This window comes from Notamacropus eugenii, chromosome 3, assembly GCF_028372415.1.
Source record: "Notamacropus eugenii isolate mMacEug1 chromosome 3, mMacEug1.pri_v2, whole genome shotgun sequence".
NCBI classification, from domain to species: Eukaryota; Metazoa; Chordata; class Mammalia; order Diprotodontia; family Macropodidae; genus Notamacropus; species Notamacropus eugenii.
This window is the reverse complement of record NC_092874.1, coordinates 316,376,731-316,398,050: the sequence shown is the minus strand read 5'-3', so window position 1 is coordinate 316,398,050 and position 21,320 is coordinate 316,376,731. Positions and strand designations below refer to the sequence as shown.

General features: G+C 40.3%; 1 protein-coding gene and 1 pseudogene across 3 annotated transcripts; both read right to left on the bottom strand.

Moving 5' to 3' along the window:
• Nucleotides 1-2,495: 2,495 nt before the first annotated feature.
• Nucleotides 2,496-21,059, bottom strand: SLC25A51 (solute carrier family 25 member 51). 3 transcript variants are annotated; one of them, XM_072596738.1, is made up of 3 exons: nucleotides 20,936-21,021; nucleotides 15,511-15,688; nucleotides 2,496-5,691 (listed from the first exon to the last, which is right to left on the bottom strand). In XM_072596738.1, the coding sequence occupies exon 3, from the start codon at nucleotides 5,647-5,649 to the stop codon at nucleotides 4,762-4,764; it is 888 nt and encodes a 295-aa protein (XP_072452839.1). In that variant the 5' UTR covers nucleotides 5,650-5,691; nucleotides 15,511-15,688; nucleotides 20,936-21,021; the 3' UTR covers nucleotides 2,496-4,761. The 3 variants fall into 3 exon arrangements, with proteins under 3 accessions (XP_072452839.1, XP_072452840.1, XP_072452842.1); XM_072596739.1 differs by having other exon boundaries at nucleotides 15,551-15,688; XM_072596741.1 differs by lacking the exon at nucleotides 15,511-15,688 and having other exon boundaries at nucleotides 20,936-21,059.
• On the bottom strand, nucleotides 6,862-15,501 carry LOC140496671 (polyadenylate-binding protein 1 pseudogene; annotated as a pseudogene).
• Nucleotides 21,060-21,320: the final 261 nt, after the last annotated feature.

Here is a 21,320-nt window from a genome sequence, read left to right as displayed (position 1 = left end):
ATAGACTTTGGCTGCCATAAACTTTGATTAGGTCTTTATGACTGCTAAGATAGTTGGACTAAAATGTCATTTTGTCAATAGGCGCTGACATCTACCATATATATCCTCCCACCTTGAAAAAATGTCAAATTTAAGGTTCCTTTGTTAATTCTCTAAATTTAAAGTTTAGTTAAAATGAAGAATTCCTTAAAACAAGGAATAACTTGTTTTAACCACTCCATACAAATAATTCATTTAAGTGGCAACTTCAAATGTTAGCATCTAACTCCAAACAATACTCACAATAGACTGTGCTAGTTTGTGAGATACCTTTTCATTTCTAGCATGACAAGACTGAGCTGCATTGATGATATTACTATTATAAAGCAATTTTTAAAAAAGTGTTCACTAGATTTTCATCCTTTATGCAAGAATGTCATATCCTTTGCAGATTGTGCAGCTGTTCATAAATGATGACCTGCCAAGGTCTGGATTTTATGCCTGGTTCACATACAGTATTAAAACATTTATTTGAATGTCAAGGACAGGACATGTAGTGGCTCTACATCCATTTCATCATTCCTATAAAGGAGCCAGTAGTCTATACACAGAACACAGCCAAACAGGGCTTGGTTAACATGTGCTATTTGTTGCCTGGTCAGACTTATTACATTAAAGCTTTACTCATCTGAGAACTCCTCAGGTACTTGCTTGGAGCTAACTTCTAATTTGTCTGGAATTAAACCTGGTTATATGGTTTCCCAGGTGCCCAAGTTATAGAATGCTGAAGTGATAGCTGAAAACAATGGAGCAGTCAAAAATGATCAAAAAGAGAGAACTCACAAAAAGCACAATGGTTAAGGGCTATGATGTAGGTTTGAGTATACAAGACCTGTATCACAGCACAGGCCACAACAACGATGACCTGGCCCTCAAAAATAAGTTAATTCCATCCACTATCTTCTATTTAAGAAAGTGGATAACCATTTAATACGTTCCAACAATTGTAAACGTTTTAGTGCTTACAGTAGGAAAGTTGTGGAAATTAACCTAAAGGAGAGTCTGACTACACTTCAAGGTCTTAAGGTAATACTTTGGCACATACTACCAAAAACATGGAGAAGGCAGCACCATGACCAGTTAACATGAGTGGAAAGTTCTATAAGGAAGAGCATGGAAAGAGAAAATGGAAAAGTATTACAGCTAATGTGATGATAAAAAGTTGATTTAGGTTAAGATACCCAAATGATATGGCAAAGGATCCACAGCCTCGATGTAATTCAAAATAATCTGAAAGTTTATATAATTATGTCAGTTGACCCGGAAAAAAATGGGTCAAAGAATAATGCACCAACAGGAGACTGACAAATATAATACACCAAATATTAACAAAAAACCAATCAGACATTTTAACAGGCTTCATTTATAAATTCATGAAATCAATAAATTCTATATATCAAATGAAAAGTTTTAATGCAACTGGGCATGCTATCCACCAAGTATTCAATTTGGGGTATTTTAAATAAGCAAAGGACAGAATTTAAAAACAAGAAATTTAATCTTTAAGATTAGAGAGATATTTCAAGTTCCTAAAACATACATAACATTTTTTTCTTCATCAGAAAACAAATGGAGATACCTTTTATTGAAGTTTAAAAAGCAAAACTGGATCCAAGTGCTTTCCCCATTCCCTTTTACTACAAATTTTACTTCATGACTGAGTACCACACAGTACATAGTTCCACCTTTACTGGACATGCTTTGTAAACATGACTGGTTTACCATGAGGCCCAGTTTTACTAATACGCCCGTTCTTTTTCTTACACATACCTGCTGCAATGTAAAATAAGCATTACTATAGTAATCTAAACTGAGGAATTTCAGTTCTCCATCCACATGATCCCATTTGACAGCACTGTTCTCTCTCTCTCTCTCTCTCTCTCTCTCTCTCTCTATATATATATATATATATAAATTACATGGTTTGTACAATCTTAGCTAAGATGAATGTTGACAAATGAGAAAAGCTATTTTTCTTGCCACCTGTAAATAAAATAAGTAGAGATGCAATAGAAGTTGTTAACATATGAAGGCTGTGTTTTTCTTAGGACTGCATACAAAACCCTAACTTCTTCCTGGAAGCTTAGAAACAAAGCCAAACAATTAAAAGGCGAAACCAAAAGCACCCTCATATTCACAGAAACAGTAAGGTGACACAAAGATGACTTTCAAAGTTTACCTTTTCACAAGTCTTACAGCAAGCCAGTTACACTGAAGTTGAAAATTCAGTGATTTAACGCTTCTTGCCTAGCCCACTATTACTTCTTTTAAAGTCCATAACAAAGCAGATGGCTAAACGATCCACGCAGGTATTATTCCATCTTTTGTCAAATTTAAGATGTCTAAATGTGATGCAAAATCTTCATTTATACATGTTTATTCTGGTTTTCACGTGCTGTAGAAAACTGACAAGGAAATCCAAAATAGCTTAGGAGTTAAGAGCATTCAATACATCATTTCATGAGCCAATTTGTTTATTTAAAAAAAAAAGAACAAAGCAAAACTAAACACATTTTTAGAGCGGGAAAACTAGGCATTTTCCCCAACTTCTAATTTCATTTATAGTCTACAAAAGTGCATAATAACACAACTTCTACAACTGGAGTGTAAACACAGAAGGAGGTCAATATGGAATAAAGATAATACAATCACTTCAGTAGAACAAGGTACAGTGGCGGAGGAAATAATTTACAGTGCATGCATACGTAAGTGTATTGGGGAATATTTCCAAAGGTTTTTGTCTGAAAAATGACCAAAGTCAAGGCCTACCTTGTATATTTTTTTAAAAATTTAAACTCTGAAAAGTTCCACTCCATTTGCTCACATCATTTTCCATTTATTAACATTTAAACTGTCATACACAGATGTGTGATTCAAAATGGTAACAGCCCTGAATAGTGTTAATAATATCCTTAATGCCAATTTATAAGACGCCTTTTCATTTCCAGCATAACAAAATGGGGCCACTTTAGGCTGCTAATGCTGTTATATAAAGCAATTTTTAAAAATGGTGTTTGCTGGATTTTCATCTAATACAGCTGAAGATGTCAGACTCACTAGTCCAACTAGTCATATGCTGCATTTACTTTTCACTAAGTAATCCCATGCAAAACTTAGGAAATGTCACTTGTCAGAGCCTTGATTTTAAGCACGATTCTCATAGATGATTAAAACATGTGAATGGCAAGGTCAGGGCAGTGAACTGCTGTACAGCATCCATTTATCATTCCTATAAAAAAGGAGGCAGCAGTTCTCTTTAAGTTGAAAAGTCATTGATTTCAGTGTGTAAGATATCTGAAACCAATCGATTTTGGTTAAATATTGAGTAGCTCTTCTAGGTAAAATAATTTTCTCAAGATATGTGTTTGATTTTACAATCACATTATTTACCTGGAAAAAAAAGGTTTAAACCCCATTTCTTCAGTAAATGGTATTTCCAACTTGTTTAGCTACTAGCTGTCAAGATATGTATCAACTGCTAAAATTCCAAAGTCTTACTCAGGAGCTTAAGACTTGGTTGAATTTTACAGTTTATGCAGATAAGCTGAAATTTGGGTCCCAACACAAATTTAATATGTGAATGCAAAAATCAGCTAATCTAATAGAAAGCAAGAGTTCAGGTTTTTTTCTTATGTTCAGAAACTGGGAAAAGCGTAGACTACAAAATAATGAACTTTTACAAAGCCAGGACATACACCAGAGTTGGAGATGAAGTAACAACTAAAAAAGGCTGCTTCTTTTTAAGGTGGTGCAGGGGAGGGAGGAAGGAGGGCTGTAGAGAAAGAGTTAGTAGAATTTCAAGTTACCTAACTATGCAAGGAAAAACACATCTTTGCTGATGAAGCACTAATTAAATGAAATACAGTTCTATGTCATATGAAAATGGAATGAAAATTTTTGTTTCAAAGGACAAACTAACAGATTCAAGTTTCCTCATTTTTGTGATGAAATTTAACTTTAAACAGGATAAATCAACATCTGAAGTTATTCAAGAAGGGTTCAACATAAATCTTGGATCGATTAAATAAGAGAATTACATCTAGAAATGAACACTGGAGATTGTAATTGCTAATTTAAAGTTCTGAGTTTTTCAGAACACAATATTATTTTGTGAATAAAAGTTGCTCAGTTTCATCACCACAAATAAACTCCTAAGTGACTTCAGAGCAACACAGCTTTGGTAGCTGCACACATTTGGCTTTACGATGAAGGTAGGCAGTTTTTCACAAGAAGCCCATATCTAACAGAGCTTCTTCTCTAATTTGCTTTCCTCGCTGACTCAACCTCATACAACTAAAGACCTTTTTCTACAGCTCTAGAGAGCAAACAAGAGTAAAACACAAAAAGACATGAGAAATCTAGGGACACTAGGGCTCTTTTCTCCAGCTGTTCGTGGCAGCTCAAATTTTAATATAGATGGTTCAAAGAATTTATTTAAAAAAAAAATCACTTCTTAGACTTTGAACCTTTCCATCAATACTGATGGTAATTAATGATAACAAAAGTCTAGACCTAGCAAGTACTGATAAAAATAATTTTCACTTTCCTACCCATAAACCTTTATTCTCATTTTTATCCCAAAGAAAAATCATTTTGCTCATATTTCATCTTGCTCAATTTGACTTATGACACCATTATAATAATGCCTGTTAATAACCAGGGTATAACTGAAGCCTTCTGGGAAGTTCGACTGAGCTTATTATTGGGACTTACTGACATCTTTCATAAAAGCTTTAACATGAACTCATAAGTTGCATTGATTATACCCCAGGATATGAGAGATCGGTGGTAATTCAGATGGGCACCTCTGAAAAGATGTGTCAATTTCCCATTACGCTCTAGCCAGATTTTTGCAAAAACCTTAGGGAAAGACTGAAATTCCCCACCAATCTGAGACTGCATTCGAGTTTTGACAACATTCACTGGAAAAAACAAGAATCCCAACATGGCACCTAACAGACCTCCACTGATAAAATCATCAATCAAGTGCGCGCTACAAGAGTTTGCTTCAGGCAGATGTTCCTTGATGGGTCCACGGAGGCCAAAAAACAGCACGTTGCTGAGTCCGTTGCGGAAAAGAATGGGTATCAAACCTCGATAATATTCTCCAATTCCATAGGACCTCAAAGCCTTAAGAGCATGATAAGTGTTTGTAAATTTATCTTGGTGCTTGTTGTCCTGCAGTAGTGTCTGCACACGTTCCAGAGGTGTAAGAAGTGCCTCTGTCGCACCAGCCAGAACAGCTGCTGCACTTCGAGTCACAATTTCAGGAGAACTCATATGCTGGTGGAGAATGGAAGAGAAATCTTCATAGAGACCAAACATAAGTGCTAACGTTGTCGTCTTCTGCATTAATGGAGGCAGAATTCCTCTGTACAAATTTCGCAATCCCTCCTTCTGTAACTGAAGTATTGCACCTCGAGTTTTGAGTCCATATAATTGTTGCCGAAAAAGGATCTTCTGAATGGGATATGTGATTGCTATGTTGTTAAAGGCTGCACAGCAGCCACAAAGGTAATGCTTAAAATCATTAACGGTGTGAGGTGGTAGATCCTGATGTGGAGGAGACAGGATTTTTCGCCTCTTTTCGTGAGCTTCTGAATCCATCATATTGAACAAAGTGCTGCTTCTTCATATGGGGACTTTTTTTACCTACAAAAGGACACGGCATGTCAGTGAGCTTGTAAATATATTCTGGTCCCGAAATCTGTTCTCAGAATTCAAACTATTTCCTAAATTTGGGACGACAGCCAATTTGCTCCCTTAATCTGTCACAAGTTCCAATGTATCAAATAGATTATTATAGAGAACAACAACACAATGCCTAGAACTGGAACGTATCACATCAGTCTATCCGGCCCATATAGGATTTTTATCAATTTGGATTAAGTTCTCAAAAGATAACTCAATGTAACTAAGATAAGATATCTCAATCTAAAGACAAGAACATGAGTTACAATCCTGGGAACTAAATCAAACACACCAAATCTGCTTTTCATTTAATAAATATCTCAATAATTTATTTTAATAGCATTAGAGACAAAGAGGTGACCAGAAAAGTAGCTGGGAGGAGGGAAGGGGAAGTGGTAGCTTTACTAGCTGCTAGTTTTTAAAAAGTAAACTTCAAAAAATCTACACCCCACCCCCAACATAACTCCTCTTTATGAGTCATTTTTCTTCTTTTATTTTAATCTGCTTTCACAGAATAAAAATTTTCACTCAAAGGATAATGAAACAGAACATAGGATATAGTGAGATTTGTCCCACGTTGCACTGGACAACTAGTATCTATTAAGGACGGCTCTGTGAATCATGTTCATTTTGGGGCTTATATTATATTATTATATTATTAATATTATTCACTAAAGAATACTTAAACCCTTTAAAAATCACTCTTCTAATTGCAGAGTTCTAAATTACAGATTCCAATGGGAGAAAAACTTTGGATGACTTAAAAACTGATCTAAGAGATCACTATCTAAAGATATGAGAAATTCTTGGAAGAAAATCAAGCTTACGAAAATTTTCTTTCCATTTCACATTCCTGTTACTCTCTTTAGTAAGCATTCAGGGCAAAGAATAAAGACTGGGTATACAGGGAGGGAAGCAGAATGAAGCATTCGGGAAACCACTGTCCCAGCTCTGAGATCTTGGACAATTAATCAAATCAATAGACATTGATTAAAAGCCTACTCTACCTGGTATTGTGCTCTAAGTGCTGGGGATACAAAAAGAGGCAGCAAGTCTCTGCCCTCAAAGAGCTTACAATCAAATGGGGAAGCCAATGTGCAAACAAAGACATACAAGGATAAACATGACCTCACTTGCTGTTTTCTTGGCAAAGAAACTTCCTTCTCCAACTCATTTTACAGATGGGAAAGTAAGACAAACAGAGTCAAATTCCTGAAGATGAGGCATCCTGATTCCCAGCCCCATGCTCTATCCACTGCATCACTCAGTTGCTACAGGATAAAAAGTAAATAATTAAAAAGGAAAGGCACTAGAAATAAAAGGGGTTGGAGAAGGCTTCCTGTAACAAGCAGAATTTTAGCTGGAACTTCAAAGAAGCTACAGAGGTTGGTGAGGGAGCAGAGAAGGGAGAACATTCCAAGTTTAATCTGTTTTCTCATCTATAAAAGGAAGGCATTAGCCTAGATGTTAACCAAGGTCCCCAATGCTAGGATGAAAGGAAACATAAGGTTTCTGTCTTCCAAGAAATTACAGTAGCTAGAGCAATATAATATTCACATGAAAGTCATTTGGAACACTTAGAAAACATTCTGAAAGAATATACAGGAAAATAATGTATCAAATGTTAAGCAGAGAGAAGGTTCATAGTAAAAGTTGAGTTAGACTTGTCAGGATAAAGGATGGCTTTCTGGAAGTGAAAGAAAAGGGGACAAAAGAAACAAGCAAATTTTTGAGACTACTTCTAAGTACTAACAGTTAGTACTCAAGGAGAGATCTACAGGAATGAGCCACATCAACATTCTCAATATATCAGAAGATATAAGGAAGTCACAGTTGGATGGAAGAATGGCTCACAGGTTCCCCTAGAAGAGAAAATAAAGGAGTTGCTTCCAAAAGAAACATCAATGAGATAAACCTCCATTACCTCATTGTGGGCACAGCAAAAAAAAAAAAAAAAAAGACCACCATCAAGTTAACTGTAGTTTGTACACTAGCATCTATTCTGGAGAATGAAGTGGTAGAAGAACCCTATTACGAACCTGATCAGATCCTCCAGAAATGGACACTTCAACTTTTAATGTGAAGATGAGCATAGGGAGGGGGAGAAGGCAGGCAGTCTCACAGACAACTCAGAAGCTTCAATCCTGTGTAATTGTGCATGCTTTTCTTTTTTGGGGGGCAATCAGGGTCACATAGCTACCAAGTGTCTGAGGCCATATTTGAACTCAGGTCCTCCACACTGCAGGGCTGTTGCTCTGAGCCACCTAGCTGCTCCTGCATACTTTCTTTAAGACAGTGGGAAAGTGCTAGACACTGAGAGCAACAAACATTATTACACATAAAATTTACTGTCAATATACAGGCCACTAACTTAGGAATTATTTCAGAATCGTTTTTGCATAATTAAACCATGAACCAGTCAGAGTAAAAGTCAAAATATAAAAGGCCAATGACTAAGTTTCATTGAGAAAGTCGTAAAATTATCCTGGGATTCAAAAGCATCTAGAAAACCTCACTATTTATAGGGAATCCTTCCAATTAGGACTTCATGTTGAACATCCTCAATAGTAAATACCTTTTGCAAGTATAAGCTGTTTTATTTTATGCCTGGCTTAATAATCAAAGGAAAACTTTTAAAAGCTGTCTAAGCAGTTGCACCTAGTTAGGAATTTTGTATGGTCTTAACACAGGAATGGAAGGCATACTTATTTCCTCTAACAAGTATTGTTTTTACTGGGTCATTATGGATAATATTTCCCATTTTGCCTTAAAATGGCTGTTAATTTTCTTTAAAATATTTTTTCTCTGTTAGTTCTTGATTTGGTAAAAATTAGATTAAAATATTTGAACAGTTGAAAGTCTGTTTCTAGATGGAAGATTACTATAAATTAACATAAAAGTTTTTGTTGATGGTTTGTTTTTACATCGCAAAAATTTCTCCCAGTATCCATCTGTTTTCCCTCTTTAAGAGAGTTCATCCCATATAACAAAGAATATCTTTTTTAAAAGATCAAAAAAAAAATCACAAAAACCATCAATACATCAAACAAGACTGAAATTTGTGTTAGGGTCTTTTTTTTTCAAGTTTCTTTTTTTTATTTTGCAATTTTTTTCTAACACTTAAGTTTTTTTTGATGCTTAGGTATTTTTCTTCAATGAAGCAGAGGTTCCATTTCATGGTCCCTGATCTTTTCTTTTAAACAGCTGGAATGCCAGTGGCAGTATTCTTTAGCTTGATGTGCTTGCAGTGTGGCTATGGCTTCATCAACCTTAGAATGGAGAGAAGAAGCTCAGAGTTGTGAGTTTCTAGTAACATGCCAAGGTCTTACTGTTCAGAGCACGGAGCATGGCCTGAATGAATGGAAAAAGCCAATAACTGCTTTTGCTCTTGAAGAGGAATGGATGCCAACAGAGCAGCAGTGAAAAGTTCCTGACCTTGCACATGACTACCAGGCTGCTGCATGGTTGTGCAGGAAGATGCTACTAAGGATTGTGAACATGTGCAGCATACTTAAAACTGTGGAACTGTGCAGACAGCAGGAGGAGCTGCAGCAGCACCAGCTGGTGGAATGTGGGCCCATCACATTAGTTGATGCGTTTGCATCACTTAAGGAAACTCTGAAAAAGTTGGTTTCATTGTACTAAATGGTGGCCGAGGTGCTGCTGAGTGGGTAACACTGGGCATGAGGTCTAGCAGTCTGAGCAGTCCAACAAGGACTTGATCTGAGTACAGCAATTCAGCTAGTAAGCCAGCATGCAGCACACTTCTGAGTCTGAGGAACAGCTCCCACGAAGTAACATGAAATAGGCTAATAGGGGTTGATTACAGGGTTGGGCACACCTTGTACACTTGTCATTTGCTCCTCTTTGCCTGGGCTAAAACTACATACAATGACTTAGTGGTAACAGTACTGCCATTCATTTCTGTGACTGTGGCTTCCTCTGGTGAAAAGAAACATACAAAGCCAAAACACCTTTGATGTGGTCACCTTCCACCACCACCTTTGCACTAGTCCTTGTACCAAAAAGTGAGTTATTTTCAAAGACACTATCACCAAGATTTTTCACATACAGGTTAACACCCTGGTATCTGGTGATCCTATTCAGCTTCATTTGTTCAAATTTGTGCTTGAGTTCTATCTGTGTTCCACTTTTTTTCAAGCTCAGCCAACATAAATTTATCATCCATTCAATTCTTTTCCATTCATTTCATCTACAGCTTTATGTGCATCTTCATGTCTTTCAAAGCTCATGAAGCCAAAACTTTTGGATTTTCCACTTCCATTAATCATTACTTTTACACGTAATGCAGGCCCAAACTTGTCAAAGAGCTCCTTAAGTGTTTTATCATGCATGTCCATGCCAAAATTTTTGGTGTAAACACTGGTGAACTCTTTAGTTCTACCTTCAATTTCTGCTTAGCTTTCTTTATGGATTTAAACTTACAGCAACTCTGCGATCATTAAGAAACATTCCTTTCATTTTCTCACTCTTTTAGCAGCTTCTTGTGTCTCAAAAGTGTTTAAATCCCATAGTCCTTTGACTCATTTTCATCACGTACCCCTTACAAGAAAGGATGTTTCCAAAACACAGATGTACCATATGATCCTTTATTATCAATGGATTTATCAAAAATTTTGGTGACTATGTTGCCCACGCAACTTTTACACAGTGATATATCACACTGAGACCACAAGATATGCAATGGCATGCCCATAAAGACATTAAAATTCATTGTAACTATGAGTGTTCAGTGTCTGTCGGCTGCTGAAAGTTGACATAGCTTAACAAGTCGTGAGTAATCATATTGCTTGCAAACCCAGATAAAGAGGACGGGCCTGTCCAGGCTGAAATTATTGTGGAGTGTTGCCTTGGTCACCTTATGGTGTAGATCCCCCACGTAGAATGAGCCCATAGGGTGGCTGGGAGTGCTGGGGTTCATCTTGGTGCCACTAACCAAAGAATGTAGTTTTAAAATTCTTAAGACCAACATATTTGACCAACAGACATTTATCAAGTGACTATACCAAGAAATAGTGATGTGCCATAGTGGTAAAAAAAAAAAAAAAAAACAACTAGATCTTGGAGTCGAGAGAACTTGAGTCTCAGTTCTGCTAATAGCTGTCTGGGGCAGCAAGGTGGTACAATGGACATAGTGCTGGGTCTGGAGTCAGGACAACTTATTTTCCTGAGTTCAAATGTGGCCTCAGGAACTTACTACCTGTGTGACCCTGGGAAAGTCACTTAACCCTATTTGTCTCAGAATGTAAAATGAGCTGGAGCAGGAAATCGCAAACCACTCCAGTACCTCTGCCAAGAAAACCCCAAATGCTGTCATGAAGAGTCAAACAAGATTGAAAAATCACTGAAAAACAACTTGTATAAGTAATTTCATCTTCCTGGGCCTCAATTTTCTCATTTAGGGGAGAAGGGAAGACTAGAAGAATCTCAAGATCCTCTTGCACTTTGGATCTAAAATATTAATGAAGTCTCTTTTTTATAGTCCTTAAAAGACAGCAGATTTGGTGGAATGAATAAACTAAATCTGGGCTTCTTAACCTGAGGTCCATTAAAAAAATATTCTGATAACTGCATTTCAATATAATTGATTTTTCTTTGTAATCCTATGGATTCCATTTTATGCATTTAAAAACATCATTTCACTTTTTTAAAGTTAACTTACTTTTAGTTTTCAACATTCTCTTTGTTAAGTTTTAAATTTTCTCCCCTTCCCTACCCAAGACAGCATGCAATCTGATATAGGCTCTACATATACATTCCTATTAAACCTATTTTCAAATTAGTCATATTGTATAGAAGAATTAGAACGAATGGGAGGAATTATGAGAAAGAAAACAAACAAAACAACAACAAAAAAAGAAAACAGTCTGCTTTGCTCTGCATTCAGACCCCATATTTCTTTCTCTGGATGTGGATGGCATTTTCCATCATGAGTCCTTTGGAATTGTTTTAGGTCCTTGCATTGCTGAGAAGGGCTAAGTCTATCAAAGTCAGTCATCCAACAATGTGACTGTTACTGTGTACAATGTTCTCCTGGTTCTGCTCACTTCACTCAGCATCTGTTCATAGAAGTCTTTCCAGGATTTTCTGAAGTCCACCTGTTCATCATTTCTTATAGCACAATAATATTATTCCATTACATCATATACCACAACTTGGTTCAGCTATTCTCAAATTGATGGGCATCCCCTCAATTTCCAGTTTCTGGCCACCACAGAAAGAGCTGCTGTAAATATTTTTGTACACGTGGGTCATTTCCCCATTTGTATGATCTCTTTAGCATACAGCCCTAGAAGTGGTATTGCTGGGTCAAAGGGTATGCACATTTTTATAGTTCTTTGGGCATACTTCCAAATTGCTCTCCAGAATGGTTGGATTAGCTCACAACTCCAACAATGAATTAGTGTTCCAACTTTCTCACATCTTCTTCAGCATTTAAAATTTTCCTGTTTTGTCATGTTAGCCACTCTGAATAGGTATGATGTTTTTTCATGACTACAGACAGCTTTAATATCTTCCTCTGAAAACTGCCTATTCAAATCCCTTGACCATTTAAATATTGGGGAATGACTTTTATTCTTGTAAATTTGACTCAGTTCTCTATATATTTTAGAAATGAGGCCTTTTATCAGAAATACCAGTTGTAAAAATTCTTTCCCAGTTTTCTGCTCTCCTCCTAATCTTGGTTGCATTGGCTTTGTTTCTGCAAAAACTTTTCTAAATGTAATCAAAACTATTCATTTTGCATGTAATAATGTTCTCTGTCTTGTCTGATCATAAATTCCTCCATTCTCCATAAATCTGACAGATAGATCTTCCTTGCTCCCCTAATTTGTTAAAAGCATCATTTTAAGAAGAGGTCTGCAGATTTCATCAGACTGCCAAAGATGATCATAACATAAAAAAGGTTAAAAACCCCTGGACTAGATGTTCTTAGAGGTCTCTCTGAGCTCAAAAATTCTTATTTTATGACATGTTCAAGGAGATGAACAACTCTGGCATCACTTGAAATAATCTTATAATGGCACATGTCAGTAGTAGCTGACATTTCTATAACATCTTAAAGGTTACAAAGTGCTTCACATAAACGATCTCATTTGAGCTTCATAACAGTGCTTGGAAGTCAGTGTGGCAGGTATCTCTTCCATTTTAGAGCTGAGGAAATCAAGTCTGTGATCTGGCCATATCCAAAAGGTAGTTAAGTGCCACAGACAAGATTGGAAACCAAGTATTCCTGACTCCCAGCCTTCTCTGAGCCTCAAATACAGAAATGTAGAAGAGGATTCTATCACTGACTGCTGACAACATAAGGGAAAGACATGTAGGAGGTTTTCTACTCTTTCCCCTCTATGTACCCATTTCTTTACATGTTTTCTCCACCATTGGTACCTAAGTTCCTTAAGGACGGGCACTCTTTCTATGTCTTTGCCTTTCTTTCCATCTCCAGCACCTAGTACAAGGTCAAGCATACAGTGAGCACTTAATAAATTCCTGCTGATAAATGGATAATGAATAAATTACATGTGACTACAACAGGATATGCACCCATCCTAATTATGCTTCTTAACAATAACATGAAGCTGGATATTCTCAGAACTGATCTGTAAGAAAAAAAAGGCAGTTCCTGCCATCAAGGAACTTAAACTATATAAACAGCCCTAATAACAAAACATTATCTGATAACACAATTCATTAGGGTCTGGGTTCAAATTCTCCATCTGGTACTTAGTATCTGAGACACCGCAAAGGAGAGAGTCCTGGCATCAGGGGGACATGGATTCAAATCATCCCTCTGACACTTAGCACCAATGATGCTGACTGAAAGTAAAGGTCTCTGCTTGGGCAAATCACTTGTTACACCTGTCTTCTCATCAGTAAGATGGACTTGTACTCTGGCCCCTTCCAGCTGCAGAGGTCTCCCTAGCATGATGCAAGGCACACAGGAGGAGGGGTTAATAGAATTTTTTTAAAAGCCTGGTTAGCCTAGTCACAGAGGTATATTTGTCTCAAATATAATCAATACAGTCCATAGCAGGGAGTGAATTTCTAAGGACAAATGAAAGAACATTGATATAAACAGCATATTGTAAACCTGGAAGTACCATATAAATACTAGCTACTGTTATTATAATTGTTGCCATAGGCAAATCCCTTAACTTCTCGAAGCTTCAGTTTCTTCATCTGTAAAATGATAACACCTGAAACATCTTCACAGGGTTTTGGGGAAAACATTTTGCAAATCTTAAAACACTATATTGTCTGAGTTATTATTAACTGTGCAGCCCATACCCCAGAGACACAAACTTCCACTAGTCTAGCTATACTACAATATCTATAAAGACACCAAAAATACTGTTCCCAACTAGGACACTACCAAGAACCCAGTGAAGACATGATACTTTAGGAAGATGCATAAGTTCCACTAAATCCAACCCTATGGTATATTATTCATAACAATTTCTTTAGGTTATAAATTTTTTTTTTACAATTACTAATAAAACTAACTTGCTCTAGTTTAACTTTTTAAGCTCATATCTTCACACATACTGACCTAGCACACACAAAAGATTCAATTCTTTTTCTTTTTGCTTATCAGTCCAATCCATATGGCCTGCAAAATGTTAACAATCTTGACATCCTCTTTTGACCTTTCTGCAACATAGGACTACCTAAGTTTTCTGAGAAGGAAAGTAAAGCTTTCTATAGTCATATGAAAAAATGCCCTACAAATCACTATTAATTAGAGAAATGCAAATCAAAACAACTCTGAGATACCATATCACACCTATCAGATTGGCTAACATGACAAAACAGGAAAATTATAAATGCTGAAGAAGATGTGGGAAAGTTGGAACACTAATTCATTGTTGGTGGAGTCCTAAGCTGATCCAACTATTCTAGAGAACAATGTGGAAGTATGCCTAAAGGGCTACAAAAATGTGCATACCCTTTGACCCAGCAATACCACTTCTAGGGCTGTATGCTAAAGAGATCATACAAATGGGGAAATGACCCACGTGTACAAAAATATTTACAGCAGCTCTTTCTGTGGTGGCCAGAAACTGGAAATTGAGGGGATGCCCATCAATTTGAGAATAGCTGAACCAAGTTGTGGTATATGATGTAATGGAATAATATTATTGTGCTATAAGAAATGATGAACAGGTGGACTTCAGAAAATCCTGGAAAGACTTCTATGAACAGATGCTGAGTGAAGTGAGCAGAACCAGGAGAACATTGTACACAGTAACAGTCACATTGTTGGATGACTGACTTTGATAGACTTAGCCCTTCTCAGCAATGCAAGGACCTAAAACAATTCCAAAGGACTCATGATGGAAAATGCCATCCACATCCAGAGGAAGAAATATGGGGTCTGAATGCAGGGCAAAGCAGACTGTTTTCTTTTTTTGTTATTGTTTTGTTTTTTTTTCTCATGATTCCTCCCATTCATTCTAATTCTTCTATGCAACATGACTATTGTGAAAATGTTTAATAGGAATGTATGTGTAGAGTCTATATTGGATTGCACACCATCTTGAAGAGGGGAAGAAGAAAATTTAGAAGTTACAGAAGTGAATGTTGAAAACTAAAAATACATTTATTAAAAAAAAAACAAACCCAATGAACTGCCTACTACCGGATAAATACAAATTCAAAATGCAAACCCTTTGCTACTCTTACCTAGTTCTCATATTATTTCTCTGACACACTCATTATTGGTCTCCTTTACTGGTTTCTTTTCATCCATTTACCTACCAAATATGTGGGAAAGTCCCCTCAATAGTCTTTCACCGACCTCTTCTTTTTGCTCAGTTCTCTCTTGGTAGTGTCATTTACTTCCACAGCCTCGTCACTTCTGTGCAGATGATTCCTAACTCTCTCTCCAGTCCTGCAGATTGATGTCTGCTACACATCACCTGAATTCTCACTGGTCCTGCAAACTCAACACACAAAAAATGACTGTGCCCCTTCCCACCACTCACACTTGATCCTCTCAATTTCTTTATTTGGATTGACCTGACTCTTCAGGCTTCCTCTTCCTTTTTTACCCCCTCAGTTTGGCTGCTTGTTTTCTATAAAATCTCTCACATTCATCTGAAATCATCAGGTACCTATTCTAAGTACTTCCTATATGCCAGGTACTATGCTAAGAATGTAAAGAAAAAGGGAAATAAATAGTCCCTAACCTTAAGGAGCTAACAGGAGACAACAAACTATACACAATGAAGTATTCGGGGGAGGAACAGCATTAGCAGCTAGGAGTGGGAGAATCCAGAAAAGCTTCATGTATGAGATGGCACTTAAACCGAATTTTCACAGAACTAGGGATACTCCAAAAGGTGAGAAGGGAAAGAATTCCAGGCGTGGAGAGCAGCCAGTGGAAGGAGTGGTAAGTATAACAGAGAGCATGGAATAATGGATAAGACTGACGGGGGAGAAAGGGACCAGACTGGGAAAAGCTTTATATGCCAAAGGAATTTCTATTTGACCCACTGTAGTTTGCGTGGCAGGATGACATGGCACAATTTCATTTCCTCTTTTCCATTCTGACTGGTCACCATTGTAATTCAGGCCTTCATTATTTCACTGCTTATATTAACCTCCCTCCCCCACCCAAGTCTTTACGGAGCTCCTTTTCCATCAAGGTCCAGTTTAATAACATCTCCTCCATAAAGCCTTCTCTCATACTATGTAATGCTGCCCCAAAAGCACTGCTTGAAAAGATTTTATATAGATTAGTATTTTTCCTCATTTACTGACATAATTTATAACTGGGAAAAATTAAGTTTAAGTTTACCATTCCACATGTCAGTTAGTTTGGGGTGGTGGGGGATGAGGAGGGCACCTCCTGTGATTTTATAGATGTAAGAAAGAACCTCCCAATTAGTCTCTATAAATTACAGAGGAGCTGGTAGCACAGTGGATAGAGTGCCGAACCCAGAGTCATAAAGAGCTGAGTTCAAATACAACATCAGACCCTTAAGAGTATGACCCTGGGCAAGTCACTTAATTTCTGCTTGCCTCAATTTCCTCAAATGTAAAAAGGGGACAATAACAGCACCTACACCACTAATTTATAAAGAAGTGCTTTTAGCACAGTGCCTGGCAGAAATGAGGGTTACGGTCAGAGTTAGGGTAGGCTCCATATAAATGATTATTTTTTCATCTATTCTCACCCACTTATAGTCTAAAAGACACTAAGAGGGTAAGTTAGACTTCAGATTAATAACGAGAGTAAGGCAAACGCTGAAGTTGCAATCTGTATTTTGCAAAATGACAAAGGTAACAAAATATCTGTTCTTGGAGGGGTTGTGGAAAGATAGGCACCCTGATATAGTGTTCATGAAGCTGCGAACTGGTACAAATATTTTGGAAAGCAATTTGGAATCATGCGAATAAAGTATCTTTGGACCCAGAGATTCCCTCATAAATATAACAAAGCAGCACTCAGAGCAGCACTTCCTTGTGGTAACAGAGCGCTGGAAGCACAGTATACTAGGTGCCCATCAACAAGGGAATGACCCAATGATCTGAGGTACATAAATGTAATGGAATATTAACGCACTGTAAGAAACAACAATGAATGTGATTAATAGAGAAGCACGGAAAGGATTATGTGAATCTATGCAAAGTCAAATAAGCAGGAAACCAATATACACAGTGATGGTAACACCGTAAATAGAAATAGCAGCCACTACAATACAACAGTCTCAGAGGAATGTTGCAAAATTACAAAGAACAAGGTAGGTCTTAAAGACACTCCTCCCCACTATTTTCCAGAGATGGGGAGACCACAGATAACACTACATATACTGACAGATTTTTTTCAATCAATTGATTGGATTTACTGTTTTTTTCCTTATTGTTCTTTTAAAATGATGGTGATGGTGGTGGAGCAGCAGCAAGGATATAGGAGGAAATTTCAGCTATATGAAAACAAAAAACATGAACAATTTTTTTAAAAGAGAAAACTTATCCAAAGTTGCATACACAGCATGTGTAAAAGGAGAGACTGTATACTTTGCTCAATGCTGTTTCTCACCGCAGATAAGGAAAATGATTTTTAAAAAATTAAACTATTCATTGAGAAAGGGAATTTATTCAATTCAGGTTAAAAATTAATCTGATGAAAAAGTAATACTGGATGATATCCAAATATGAAAATTATCTTGATGAATTTATTCCCTAATCGGTACATTGCATAGAAAGGAACTCAATGTTTACAGAACAGCTAACATTTTAAAACAAAGACAGAATTGGCAGTTTTATGCAAATATAAATAGCTATCTTGCACACAGTTCCTCAGACCTCAAAAAAATCGGACTCTAGAGTCAGAGAATTAGAATTCTGTGAAACCCTCAAACAGCCTACAGAGATTTCGTTTCCTATCAAGTTTGATCTCTGAAGACCTTAGGAACAGGATATACAGTACTGGATGTGAACTACTCAAGACCCTGACTTCTGATAGTCTTCCCCAGGTCCATGAAATTCTCTTTGAAATATGTAGCATGGATATTAAATCTTCCTAATTAAAAATCTGTTCCAAAGGTATATACTGTATTACGGTGGTATTCGCCAGTACAGTGACTATGCCTGGAGTCAGGAAGACCTGAATTCAAATCTAGTCTCAGACACCAGCTATGTGATCCTGGGCAAGTCACATAATCTTAACTGTAAAATGGGGATAATAAAAACATCTACCTCCCAGCTGTTATGAGGATCAAATGGGATATCTGTAAAGGACTTATTACAGGGGCTGCCACGTAGTAGATGTTTAATAAATGCTTGTTTCCTTCCTTACTTTCTTATTCCTAACGAACTTACACTTGTATGACTCAGCTAGGTTCAGTCTATGAACATAAGCAGAAGAAATCAATCTTGTCAGTAAAATTAAGAAGGGGGAACAGATGATACTATAAAATTAATTTTCAACAACCAAAAGGGTCCTGAAATCTTTGGAGTAAACAACGGTAATACGTAACTGTAGAAAAAAAGAAGTTAATAAACCAAATGCTGAATAATACATTTGGCCATGAATCATGTAAAGCAATGAAACAACAATAAATTATTAATATTCTCTTCTCTTTTTAACCCCTTACTATCTTCCAACTTTATCAATTTCCAATTGAAAATGTTCTCTTCAAAGTTACCAGTGTCCAATGGCCTTTTCTCAATCTTCTCCACAGCCTGTCACTGATCACTCTTTCCTTTTCTCCAGGTTTTTGGAGCCCCACTCTCCTGATTTTCCTCCTATCTGCCCCCTTCTTCTCACTCTTCTTTCCTACATCCTCTCTGTCTAGGGCCCTCTTCTCTCCTACCTCTACACTACTTCACTGGGTGATTCGCTCCCATGGATACAGTGACCAACCCTGCGGAGATGATGATCACATCTACCCACCCTGCCTCCAACTCTTGGGGGACCTCTGAGATTGCTTCTCCAGTTGCCTTTCAGGCATCTTGAAATGAACGTCCAACAGACATTTTAAACTCAATAAGTCCCAGAATGGGCTCCTTCTCTTTCCCCCTTGCTGTGGAGGACACCACCACCTTCCCAGCCCCTCAGGCTTGCCATCTAGGGATTATCCTCTGCACCCCACCCTCCTACCACATCCAAACTGCCGCACAAGACTGCTGATGGCATCTTTCCAAGGCGGCCCTTTCCCTCCTGGCACTGCCACCCTCACCACCTCGCATCTGGAAGAGAGTCTGGCTGCCTCCAATCCATTCCTCATTCAGCTCCCAAAGTGACTCTTCTACATCAGAGGCCCAGCCACGTCGCCCCCTACTCAGTTAACTCCAGGGATCGAAGCCCTTCATAGCCTAGCCTCCTCCTGCCCTCCCAATCCTCCTGCACCTTCATTCCTGGACCCAGTAACACCGGCCTCTCCTTTCAGGGCGGGGGAGGGGCTGCCTTCTGCCTTGTCTTGTAGCCACCACACCTACCCCGGGGCCTACGAGGGGGTGGGGAACCTTCCCAAACTTGGCCTTCTGACCGAATCCAAACTTGGCAGAACAAACGCCCTCAAGGAAAGGATTCGTGCCCAGGCCGGGCCCAGAAGTGCGGGAGACACAAAGGAGGGCAAAGGTACAAGAGCAGCCCCTCCCCTTAAGGAGCTCACATGCTCAGGGCAGGGGTAAACCCGTACAGAGGGGAAGGTTCCCCGAGGGCAGGTCCGGGGGAGCAGGCGGGCAGAGTGGGGAGCTCCGGAACCACACCGTTGGTCCGGGCGGACTTTCGGGGAGATGCCGGCCGGTCATTAGGAGCGGTCAGCGGCCTCGGACAGGAGCCCGACCACCACCTTCGTACCCCCAGGAAACCCTTTAATGCACAGGCACCATCCAGCGCCCGAGAGCCCAGAGGGCTTCGGAGGTGCCCAGGGGCCGCTGTCGGTGTTTAAAGTGAGGAGGGAAGGATGGTACACCCCACGGGTCAGCTCCAGGGCACACAGAGGGCTGCCGCCCGAGAGAGAACGAACTGAGCCCTCTGGGCACCGCGAGAATGGGCTGCCAGCTGCCCGCCGGAACCCTCCTGGGAGCAGACCCGCAGGAGAACTCTCCCCTCGCCGGCGGAGCGCGCCCCCGGGGCGGCAGCTGTCACACACAGAGGACCCCGCAAGGGGGGGGGACCCCCCAAGCCGGGCTCCCTCCACCGCACCCCCTCACACAGGCACAGGCCAGGGGGCAGCCCGTCACCGCCATCGCGACCCCGGCCTGGCACTGGGCTTAGCGGCCCGCAGGGTGAGGAGCCCGGGTCTGCCGCCCGAGGCGAGGGGCCGCCGGGGGCAGTAACACCGGGCGCGGGCAGGCCGGCCTCCGGCTGGCATCTCGGCTGGCACGGGCCGCCCGCACCCACGCTCCGCTCCCAGTCCGGGCGGGGAGCGGCCTTCCCGCCACGCCGCGGAGGGCGCGTCACTTGGGGGGGTTTCGGGCCCGCGCCCCCGGGCCCCACGCAGCGGTTTGCGGGGATTTCCCCGCAGCCCTCGGCCCCGCCCCCGAGCCCCGCCCGGCCGGCTGCCACGGGGAAGCGCGGGGTGGGGGTCAGGGGAGGAGAGGCCCTTCATCCCCCCCGGATTCGGTACGCGGCGGGCGGGGCATCCGCACCCCCCCGACCTTCTGCCCGCACCCCCGGGGGGATGGACCGGCCCCTCCCGCGGTCACCTAGCCGGCTCCGGGGACTCACCGGACAGCTGACCCCCATCGCCGCGGACCTCGGGGCCTAGGCTGCCCCGCAGGAGGGCCACCAGGCGAGCCGCCGCCGGAGTGAGGGAGCCGCAGGCGAGGCAGCGCGCAAGCGCAGAGCGCGGACGCCGAGCTGCTCGGCCCCACCGCCTCCCCCTCCTCCCAACCGGGGGACCACGTGACGCCGCGAGGGCGGGCCCGGCCTCCTGACCGGCCCGGAGGAAGTCACGTGACCCGGGGCCGCCGCCTCTGCCGGCTCCTGCCCCGCCTTCGCTCCTTCCGCGCGGGAGCATCCTTGGGGTGTTCAGGGGGTCCCCCTTGTCCCTCCGTCACCGCCGGCCCCTCCCCCCACCCGGGCTTCCCTGGGGAGCGTACGTGCCTCCTGG